Source organism: Diospyros lotus, chromosome 6 (assembly GCF_014633365.1).
Source record: "Diospyros lotus cultivar Yz01 chromosome 6, ASM1463336v1, whole genome shotgun sequence".
Taxonomy (NCBI): domain Eukaryota; kingdom Viridiplantae; phylum Streptophyta; class Magnoliopsida; order Ericales; family Ebenaceae; genus Diospyros; species Diospyros lotus.
In genome coordinates, this window is record NC_068343.1 from 14,161,825 (window position 1) to 14,173,730 (window position 11,906).

The window sequence follows — 11,906 nt, forward strand, 5'->3', positions numbered from 1 at the left end:
ATAATATTCTACTCAATTTTATAAGGTTATATGGTGTTATAGAATTTTTAATTTAGACCATTCTAAATTAGTCTACACATTTTTAGAGTTTTCTTAAATATTCTAGAATGTTCTGAGGTATTTTGAAATATTCTAAAACTTGTTAGAATTCTCTTAAAATTTTCTACACAATTCTACACACTTACATAATATACAATACCGAAAAAAGTTTTGCTTAATCCAAATTTTCATTGAGCAAAATTACATAACATACAACACCGAGAGGGATTTTGCCTAACCCAAATCTCCATTGAGAAAATTGGGGCAGAATGTGACAAATTGCAGTTAGGCGATGGGTCCCAACTGTTTTAATACATCTGTACTACAAATGCGACCTGTATTTATGTTTTATGGTTGACAATTTAATTTAATTTAAATTAAAAGGAGTTTGGATATAACAATTTATAAAAATCAAAATAGAATAATACTTATATAATAATAATAATAGAATAGAATTTAAATGCAGGAGAATATAAAAAACATTATATAATTATTTATCTTTAAATTATAAATTTAATATATTATATATAAATAAAATAACATCTTAATTTCATCCCGATCCAACTGTTAGCCATTGACTCTCTCTTCGAAACATTAGTTTATACTTTAGCAATTATCCGTAAATAATAATAAATATATAGCTTATAATAAACCTATTCTTTTCACCATCTTTTCCCCCATTTCTTTCGCCGCTGCTTCTAAACTGCTTCTTGAACACTTCACAGAAATACACACAGCCAAACGCAGGCCTGAGCAAAGAAAGATCGATTACACTGCAGTTCCAGGGCGACAATGGCAGAATCGGACGATTTCAGTAGCGAGAAGACGAACGGATTGTTCGCTGAGGAGATACGGAAGCCCAGCGATACTGCAGAGGTGACGCTCTACGACCTTCTCCGCCGTGTGGTGGCTCAGATTTTCTTTCCGGATCTTGACGAAAAGTATGGCCGCGCTACTCCAGTGGTCCGCCGGATCAAATCTTCTCTCTCCGAGACCGTTCCTCTTCTCCGAGAAGCTTCCCGGAACTCCGGTCGCGACCTCCTCCTATGGACTCGCCGCGGCTCTCCTCTCCGGGCCCTCCTTGTTGTCTGTGTGAGTGTAACAGCGCCTTTATGATGAATTATGTAGTTCTATCTGTTGATTTGATGCGGATTTGGCTTACTCCTGTCAATTGTTCGTTTTTGTGTGTTAGGCCGGGAATTATGATGATTGGCTGACTTTGATAGAAATTTCGTCAATGAGGATTACGTGATATGTAAAATTTGATGTTTTACCAACAGCTGCAATTTTTTTCTTTTGATTTGAAGATAATTCTCTGAATTCACGTTCATTGTGGCCAAAGATATGCTTTGTGATCTTTCCATTTTCTTGTAAACCTTGTGAGGAAAGGTAAAGACCTTAATTATATTTACCTTTTCCTGAATGGTACGGGAAGGCCCAAAGATTGGGAAATCTTGAGTAGGAAGGGATGCCCATTGTGCAAATGAGAGTTCTCTGTTAACACTGTTGAACTGATTTCTTGCTGGAAATCTTGTTGACTAACCTGATTGTGGATCTTTCCTAGATTACTAATTAGATTAACTAACTGAACTTAGCTTCACTGATTATGGATTGAACAGAACTAAAAGCCTCAGTAACCTTTGGACAATAGTAAAAAGTTCTGGCATCAATAACTTTATCGTCTGTGTTGTTCATGTTGTAAAATATTGATATTTCAAATGGTCCATTGGTCCATAGAGTGCATTGGTCCCACTTTCGAACGGTCATTGTTAGAATTTGCATTAGTTAGTATCAATTCTCGGTAGAAGATGTTAAATGTAGTTAGAAGTAAGTTTACATTTTATGTTTTATGAGTTTAAAATGTAACGGAACTAACTTTCTTAAAGTTAGTACTGATAGCCCTTTATCTTTATTCTATTTACATTTAAGTCCCAATTTTGTAACCGCCTTTATCACTTATAAATAGAGACGGGTAGGTTCTTAGGGGATATGGTTTTTCAGCATTCATTTTCATTTTGTTGTATCTTGCGCGGGCTCTAGAGAACTGAGAGAGAGCATCAGCTCGGTCCTTTGTATTCTCGAGAGGGAGGCTATTGTTTATAGTCTAAGGGTGCGCAAGAGGGAGAGGGAGTGCTGTAATCTTGATTGTGCTTCTAGTGGATTTTGTCTCGGTCACTGATAGTCTGGATGTAGGGCATTTCATGCCTGAATCAGGATAAGTTCTTGCCTCTTTTATCTTTCTGTTATTGCTGTGTTTTGTTCTGATTTCTATTATCCTATTACAGTTTTCTATTGGGTGAGTGTTGGTTGTGGAAAAGTGATAGTTTTTGTGTGAATAATCAGTCCTAGATTCAACAGTCATATTATAACGGCCATATTCTCTATCTATAAAAGGCAACCCTTCCTGCACTTGTGAGATAGATAACGAGCAAGCCTTCTCTCATTCTTTTCTCTGTTTACACTTTGCCTTGCACCTACTGTCTGACTGTTGCTGGGTTCCCACATTATATCTTGCTCTCAATTTGTTCCCAAATCGTGTGCACATTATATCTTGCTCTCAATTTGTTCCCAAATCATGTGAGTGCACACGTATTTGGAAGGGCTCATTGCATCCTAGGGGATAACCACTTTGTCTCTTGCACCGATTGTGAGCGGTGGAAATTATCCTTAAGGTCAGTGACATCTGTCACGCCTCGAGTCTAATACACCACCTGTCCACCAAAGTTCATTATTCCCAACAATCTTAAGGATAAAATGGACACCTCTTTCCATATCGCCGCCGTCAACCGTGCAGTTGTTGATCCTACCCAAGCCGCTGGCGCTATCGCAGTTGCTCATGCCGCTACCTCTACCGGTGTTGCCGCTGCCACCAACCATGCTAGTGGGTCATTGTCGCCCACTACCCATCCTGTGCTTCCTTCCATTCCACCTATGCAATATGCAAAGCCGTTTCTTGACGCGTCCAAGATCGAGCTATTCGATGGAAACAACTTCAAAAGATGGCAAGAACAGGTATATTCAATCCTTGATGTACACGGTGTGGTGTATGAACTTAGTGAATCCAAGCCTAATGAAGCTAGTGTTGATGCCAAGTTGGTGGATCATTGGACATATGCAAATAAGGTATGTAGGCACATGATAATCAATACTTTGTCTAATGAATTATTTGATGTCTATTGTCCCTATAAGGAAGTAAAGAAAATTTGGGAGTTCATGAATGTTAAGTATACAACTAAAGATGTGGGCAAACAAAAGTTTGTGATTGGAAAATTCTATCGATGGGAAATGGTGGATGACAAGGAGATCAAATGTCAAATCAACGAGTACTACAAGCTCTTGGAAGACTTGAAAGCTGAAAAGATTGTATTGCAAGAAGAATTTGCAGCCGGCCTACTCATTGAAAAATTGCTTGAATCATGGAACAACTACAAGAACCAACTCAAGCACAAGCACAAACAACTATCACTCGAAGACCTAGTCATACACATCATCATTGAAGAAACAAACCGCAAAGAGCTACAATCTGCGATGGCAAAGGAGATGGCACACAAGGCACTTGGTACAAGGTAAGTCTCAAAATCCTATCAAAAGGCATGAATACAAAAATATAAGTGATTATAAGCCTAAAGTGTCTAACCACAATTTCAAGAAAAAGAAAGGTTTTTGCTTTGTCTGTGGAAAATCAGGGCACCATGCACCTTAGTGTAGGAAGAGAGTGAGAAATGATAAACCTGCCCAGCGAAAGGCAAATTTGGTTGAAGCAGATGATATTATTGTTGTAGTCATTTCTCAAGCAAACATTGTGGCCAATGTAAAAGATTGGGTTGTAGACTCTGGGCTACCAGGCATATATGTGTAAATAAAAATGCGTTTTCCTCCTACATTCTAGTAGGAGAAGGAGAAGAAACAATCTACCTTGGTGATTCAAGAACTAGACTAGTTCTTGGAAAAGGGCAGATAATTCTCAAACTCACATCTAGCAAAACTCTGGTTTTTTGATTGATACTCTTCATGTTCCAAACATTAGAGCTAACCTGGTTTCTGTATCTTTGATAAGCAAGGTTGGGAGTAAAGTGTTATTTGAATCTGACAAGATTATAATGACCAAAAATAATATATTTGTGGGTAAAGGCTATTGTAATTAGGGTCTATTTGTGCTTAATGTTTATGAAATAATTAATGAAAATGCTACTTCTTTTGCTTATATGCTTTACTTTGTTAATCTTTGGCATGGTAGACTAGGACATGTTAGCAATTCATATATTAAGAAAATGTAAACTTTAGGATTAATTTATGGAATTAGTGACTTATGCATGAATAAATGTGACATTTGTGTTGAAGATAAGCTAACTAGAAAATCATGCATTTTTGTAGAAAGATAATCTGAACTATTAAATTTGATACATACTGATTTAGGAGACTTGCAACAAACTATGAGTAGAGGTGGCAAGAGATATTACATAACCTTTATTGATGATTGCTCTAGATATTCTAAGGTATATTTGCTCAGAAACAAAGACGAGGCCTTTAGCATGTTTGTTTCTTATAAGGCAGAAGTAGAAAATCAATTAAATAGAAAAATTAGAAGAGTTAGATTAGATAGAGGGGGCAAATACATAATTATAAATAATTTTTGTGAGAAGGAAGGAATTATACATGAAATTATTCCTTCTTATTCCCCTGAATCTAATGGTGTAGCTGAAAGGAAAAATAGAACACTAAAAGAAATGATAAATGCTATGCTAATTAGTTCTAATGCACCTGATAATCTTTGGGGTTAAACCATTTTATCTGCATGTCGTTTACAGAATAGAATTCTATATAAGAAAACTGGTAAGACTCCCTATGAGTTATGGAAGGGTTACCCTTCTAACTTGAAATATTTAAAAGTGTGGGGGTGTCTTGCCAAGGTTATGCTTCCTGAACCCAAGAAGAGAAAAATAGGCTCTAAAACATTTGATTATTTGTTTATTGGTTATGCTGATCATAGTGCTGCTTGGATACAACACTATTGTTGAAGCAAAAAATTTTAAATTCTTTGAAAACATCTTTCCTTTGAAAATTGAAAATATTTCTACTTCACTTTTTGAAAAGGTTGATTTAGAAAATGTTGAGTATAAGTTAAGAAGAAGTAAAAGACCAAGAAAAAGGACTTCTTTTGGGAATGATTTTTATACATATCTTGTTGATAATGATCTTGTAACTTATTCTGAAGCTATAACTTCTTTTGAAAGTCAATTTTGGAAAAATGCTATTCAAAGTGAGATTGAGTCTATCTTACAAAATCAAACTTGAGTTTTGATTGATTTGTCTCCAGGGGCAAAACCTATGGGATTTAAGTGGATATTTAAAAGAAAATTTAATTCCGATGAGTCTATTGATAAATATAAAGTGAGATTGGTTGCAAAAGGGTTTACTCAAAAACAAAATATTGATTATTTTGATACTTTTGCGCCAGTTACTCAAATTGCATCTATTCGTGTTTTAATTGCTTTGGCCTCTGTTTATAATCTTATTATTCACCAGATGGATCTTAAAATTGCTTTTCTAAATGGTGATTTAGAAGAGGAGATTTACATGTTTAAGCCTGAAGGCTGTGTTGCTCCTGGTGAAGAGATGGTTTGTAAATTGCTTATGTTTTTATATGGCTTAAAACAAGCTCTTAAATAATGGCATGGAAAATTTGATTTTGTTTTAATTTCAAATGGATTTTCTTCTGTTGAAGTAGATAAATGTGTATGTACAAAATGTGTTGACAATGATTATGTGATCATTAGTTTATATGTTGATGATATGCTTATTTTTGGGACGTGTATTGAAATTATAAATGAAACCAAACAATTTTTAGCTTCTAAGTTTGATATGAAAGATATGAGAGAAGCTAATGTAATTTTGGGTGTTAAAATCATAAGATGTAATAGCAGCCTAATGTTGTCTCAAGAGCATTAGTGTCACACATGGTGGTAGTGGTGTGACATCAGCCATTTATTGATAAATTTGAACTGTCTTCGTAGTCTTTTCTTTTATGTTATGTTTTCATTTACTTTATGCATTTGTATTAATTTGGATATTGCAGCTATAAGGGGTAGGATATTTTAAGGGATAGTCCACGTGTAAAGGGGTCGGAGAAAAAGACAAAAGAGTTAGTTATTAGGGGTGGGATCTGTTATGGCATCACCCATGCTAGAGGCTTATATACCCTCTAGACTAAACTTGTAACGGGTATGAAAAATCAAAAGAATTCTATTATTTTCTCTATTAACTTCTCTCTGTTTTCTCTTCTCTCTTTTCCTCCCTTTCTAATCTCTTCCTTACCTGCTTTGTCTTCTTCTAAGATCCTTACTGACCTCTCTAATTCATATCAAATTAGAAGGCGGCTTACATTGTCACATTTGGGTTTGTTACAATTATGTTGAGAGGCTACTAAAGAAATTTGGACATTTTGATGTCCAACTTGTGAGCTCTCCTTATGATGTTAATACCCATTTAATTAAAAATAAAGGTGATAGTGTAGCTTAGTTTAAATATGCTCAGATTATTGGGAGTCTAATGCATTTGATGAACTTCACTAGACCCGATATAGCTTATGCTGTGTGTAGATTGAGTAGATATACACAAAGTTCCAATCGTGATCATTGGTCTGCATTAGTTAGACTAATGAAATATTTAAGAGGTACTATGAATTATGGTATTCTATATAGTGGATTTCTCATTATATTAGAAGGATATAGTGATGTTAACTAGATCTCTGATTTAGATGGGATAAAATCCACTAGTGGTTATGTGTTCACCTTTGGTGGGGGTGTAGTGTCTTGGAAATCAGCCAAGCAAACTATTATTGCCAGATCCACCATGGAATCAAAGTTTATAGTTCTGGAGTTGGCTAGTAATGAGGCTGAGTGGTTGAAAAACTTTTTAGTGGATATTTTATTAGGAATAAAACCAACACCTTCAGTGTCGATGCATTGTGATTTCTAAGTGGCAATAGCCATTGCAAAGAACAAAACTTTCAATGGTAAAAGTCAACATATTCGATTGAGACATAATGTGATAAAGCAACTGCTTAAGATGGAATTATTTCCATAGATTATGTGAAGTCAGAAGTGAATTTGGCCGATTCTCTGACTAAACCATTGGGTAGAATATTAATAAATGAAACATCGAGGGAAATGGGACTATTGCCAACTGAGAGAAATCAACAGTGATGGTAACCCAACCTATATGATTGGAGATCCCATGAATTAGGTTTATATGGGTAATAACAAATCATATGTTGATCTTATGGTGAAGCACTGTTATTGTTGTGGTGTCCCATCCTATGGTGTAAATAGTGCAAATTAATTGCAATGTACAAGGGTTGAGCTAAGTTCTTAATGAATTTTATATCCCTTATGGGTGGTGTATAGTATTGCAGTATACACTTGATGGATTCACCTATGTGAGTGTGGAGTGGGGCCGCTCCTATGAAATTTGTGGCTAAATTTCTAGAGCACTCATTTAATTACTCGGCACGTGCATGGCCTATTAGTGCAAAACTGCGATGAGTAGCAAGAATTAAAGAGGTGTAATATGATTGGTGAGAATCATAATTTACAAGCATGTTCCTTGGTTCATAGAAACTGTAAGTTTCACCAATGACTATGTAAGTTGTGTCTCATTCTTTCTAGACTTGGTTAGTCCAAAAGACACCAAGTTTGAGGTGTTACACTCAGCTTAACCCAGCAGCAGTCATTCCTCTTATTTGAACCCATTTGAAATATGTGGGGGATTGTTGTAAAATATTGATATTTCAAATGGTCCATTGGTCCACAGAGTGCATTGGTTCCACTTTCCAACGATCATATTATAACGGCCATATTCTCTACCTATAAAAGGCAGCCCTTCCTGCACTTGTGAGATAGATAATGAGCAAGCCTTCTCTCATTCTCTTCTCTGTTTACACTCTGCCTTGCACCTGCTGTCCGACTGTTGCTGGGTTCCCACATTATATCTTGCTCTTAGTTTGTTTCCAAATCACGTGAGTGCACGCGTATTTGGAAGGGCTCGTTGTATCTTGGGAGATAACCACTTTGTCTCTTGCACCGATTGTGAGCGGTGGAAATTATCCTTAAGGTCAGTGATGTCTGTCACACGTTGAATCTAATACACCTCTTGTCCACCAAAGTCCATTATTCCCAACAGTTCATGTTACTGTTTACCATTTGTAAGATCTGCTAGGTAGGTTATTATTATTTGCTTATCTAAATATCTGTTTATGAAAGAGGCGATGCTCTATTTTGAGGCCCATCTTCTAGATCGTTAAAGTAACTATTTCTGCTTAATTTCAGATGCAGAAAGCAGCCATTCAATGTAGAATTATACTAGTGATTTATACTCGTATTTTTCATTGTAGTTCAGTGAAAAGAGAAGTGTGCGGTTACCCAGAGGACATCTTCATTGTTTTAAGTAATTTGGTTTTGCAATGTGGAAAAAAATGGGTGCATCATCATACTTTTGTTCAGTTGCTTGGTTTGAAATCAGTTTATTGATTTTGCAACTTGTGGATGGGGATTTCTCAAATTTTCTAAGTCCTCTTCAGTGAATGACTTTCTAGAATAAGAATGGAATCAACAATTGTTTGTTTATTTCTTATTTCTTTATTTATGAATGTGAAAGAACCTCCCTTCAGTACAGAAAATGCCTGGATGCACTTATTAGATTGGGATACAAACAGGAGTTGTTGCCATTTCTCTTTAATGTTTTCTGTTATGGGTTCTTTTGTTGATTTTGGGACCATGACAATTTTTTAAATGTTTGCAAGTGGCTAAAAGTTGTGAATACACTTGTTTTCTCCTCAGTTTCCCACTCTTGAACAATCTTAATAACTTACGGAGAATTCCCTATGCCTATTTTGAATGATAGTGCAGAGTAATTAAGTTACCAGTTTCATGCAATATCTGGTATTTGACTATCCAATTTGAAATAAGTGTGGTATCAGCTCAAATTTTCAATCCCTAATCAAATTAAGACTCCATGTGCAAATTATCCCAAATTTCTAAGAAATGCTATGTTTTTGTGCAAGTTAGGTTATAGAATCTTACTGTTTCAGGATTATTAGACATGAAACTCCAATTGGCATTCTCATCTGGGTTTGGTTTCAAGCTGTCTTATTATTTCCATTACCCTCAAATTTATTCCATAAATTTTCTAATGTATGGAACTGAGGGTCTGACCTTTGGATTTTCAGTTTTCCCAAAAGCCAATTACCCCAATTATACTCGTTTTTTTGCATGTAGGATATGCTAAAAGTTTAAACTATGACTCCTATATTGTAGCAAAAAAAAAAAAAAAAAAAGAAGCTCTGAGTTTACCTTTTATGGAGAAACTTATCTTAAAGGAGTGCATAGGCTGATAGGCTCTTTATGTGAAACACAAAAATGTGGAATAGCCCATGAGTTGTAGTTGAGAAATAATTGGGGTAATTAGCAAAGGTAAAGTTGCTTCTTTGTGACTGGAAAGTCGTGGGTTTGAATTGTAGAAAGTAGAAACAACCTCTTTGCAAAAAAGTAAGGGGAAAGCTGCATACAAATATGTCCCTCCCTTGACCCTAGCAAAGCGAGGAGCTTGGTGAACTGCAGACTCCCTTTTGTCTTGTGTAAATAGCATCCTTAGTGCTCGATGCTTTGTAAGGGGTGGGGCTATGTTACTATTTTTATCCTCTTTCCTCGTTGTTCATTGCTATTCAAGCACTTTTAGTGCAGATGGAATTTGTTAACATATCATCTAGATTAATATACTTCTTCCTTTTTTTTTTTTTTTTTGTTTTATTTTTATGTGGTCCCTTGTTAGGAGTCTTTCTGTTTCAGAGCTGAAGTACAAATGAAAAGAAAAACACAGCTTAATTTGGTTGAACAAAATTTAAACGAACCTTTTGTTCTTTTTTCTGTATATCTATGAAATGCTTGCCAAAATTGTTGCAGGTTGGGACAATTGCTCTTTTGCTGTTGACAGGACTGGCAGTCTTTATGCTTTTCTTTCTGGCAGCAACTGTCAATGCAGTTGTAATTTCTCTCCTCATGTGTTTAGCAGCAGTAGGGGGTTTCTTGGCTATTTTCTTTGCGTGTGTGACTGCAATTTATATTGGGGCATTATCAGTCGCTGTGGTTGTTGTTTCAACTGCAACAGTTTCTGCAATCATAGCCGTTCTGATAGCTACAGGCAAGCTGTTTCTCTTACGTTTGTTTTGTTTTTTCAATACTGCTTATTCCCTTAGTCTCCATGGTTTGTTTTCTTTGATGTTCATTAAGCTTTAACAAAATAGGTTCTATCCCATGCATGGTGGTCTCTAAAATGGACATTAGGACTGCTTTTTCATATTTTTTTCATAGTTGTAGAATGTGATATAATAAAACACAAATGTTAAATCTCTTGTAAAAAGAAAATGAGAAAGAGGTATTGTTTCAACACATGCTAATGAAATATATATTTACTTATTGACATGCCCTAAATATTTAGAAATTGGTCTTGAAAAAATATCACACATGCATTGGGCTGGCTTCTTCCATCGAATTCCTAGACTCCTTTTACAGTTTATATGAGCTAAAACTCAAGAATCAATGTCTCAAAATCAACATGCTTCTGATATTGCTGTTTTCTTTCTTTAATTCTTGACCAATGGCAAAAATATATTCATATCAGGTTGGGTAGGGTTCTTTTGGACCGTCTGGTTGGTAACAAAGAAAAGTGTGGATGTTGCAAAGCGTTCACTTAGTGTGACTGGATCAGCACTCTCTGCATATTCTACTACTCGGCGCCAAGGCGGTAAAGTTGTCGGTTGAGTTGCTGCTGTAGAAACAAGTCCATGTAGAAATCTTTGTAAGTTTTGGTTTACGTTTACCTTATTGTGATGTTCTCTTAGATAATGTTGTTGGTGCTGTGATACTGTTTCTTAGCTGGAAGAATAAGCCTAAATCTGGTAGCGGCCATGCACTTTTGTTCATATGCAATAATGTGGTGGAAACAAATTTCTGAATGTGGTGGATATGCTCAATCTTGTCACATATTGCAAAGCATTTTTTGAATTGAATTCCAAGTTTGTCTATGACCTTTTCATGATTAAAAGATCATGGTTTGAGGTGTGAATGATTTTTTTTATGAAAAATAAAAAAAATTATACATAAATAAGATTTGTATTTTTTGACAACGTAAAGGTTCATATATTCGTTGTTTTTGGTTACTAAGATTTTGCCATCCAATGTATATATGGAATATATATATATATATATGAAAATAGGGATTTAAAAAAGAAATAAATAAACAGATACATTTTCATTCGATAAAGGAAGAATACAATTTTTTTAGAAGTAGATCAAATGCTTTCTTGTGAAATGTATTTAACTATTTAATTTGTGAATGAACCAGTTTTGGAGCGGTTTATTAATTAGATTTAGAATAATACTATGATGGGTCAGAAAAGGGCTGGGCTTTAGTTTAAGAAATGTGCCCCAATTGGTCCACTTTTTGAGGCCGACCGATACACTTGGGCCATAATTCAGGCCCCGACTCCCATCGTCCCAAACTACATCTCTCTCAAAGTAATTAAATGAGTTTACTTTTAATATATTAAACTTTACATTAACACTTAATAGTGCATTGTGCTTTGTGACTTTCCGTTTTATGGAAAAATTTGTGTATTAATTCAATAGAGTAATTAATGAGGCTCAATCACTCTTTCTTTTGTGATGCAAATAGATAAACGTTCAATAAGAAATCAATCGAGTGTTAAGATTATATATAAAAAAAAGATACATATAATTGCACGAGACTCCTTGATTTTGTGAAGGTTGCTGGTAGGGCTCGTTTCTGTAGATACCCTATTAGTGATTAAT

The 11,906-nt window shown here is 35.3% G+C and overlaps 1 protein-coding gene across 2 annotated transcripts; it reads left to right on the forward strand.

The window, feature by feature from the left end:
* The first annotated feature begins 703 nt into the window (after window positions 1–703).
* On the forward strand, window positions 704–11,050 carry LOC127804643 (uncharacterized). 2 transcript variants are annotated; one of them, XM_052341540.1, is made up of 3 exons: window positions 704–1,131; window positions 9,999–10,236; window positions 10,717–11,050. In XM_052341540.1, the coding sequence occupies exons 1-3, from the start codon at window positions 832–834 to the stop codon at window positions 10,854–10,856; spliced, it is 678 nt and encodes a 225-aa protein (XP_052197500.1). In that variant the 5' UTR covers window positions 704–831; the 3' UTR covers window positions 10,857–11,050. The 2 variants fall into 2 exon arrangements, with proteins under 2 accessions (XP_052197500.1, XP_052197499.1); XM_052341539.1 differs by lacking the exon at window positions 10,717–11,050 and adding an exon at window positions 1,232–3,605 and having other exon boundaries at window positions 990–1,131; window positions 9,999–10,145.
* Window positions 11,051–11,906: the final 856 nt, after the last annotated feature.

What these genes read in the sequence shown, in the direction of transcription:
- LOC127804643 (XM_052341539.1), top strand. Translation starts at nt 2,794, where the DNA reads ATGGACACCTCTTTCCATATCGCCGCCGTCAACCGTGCAGTTGTTGAT. An exon ending in CACAAGGCACTTGGTACAAG is followed by an intron (nt 3,606 to 9,998) that starts GTAAGTCTCAAA and finishes AAATTGTTGCAG; the next exon opens with GTTGGGACAATTGCTCTTTT.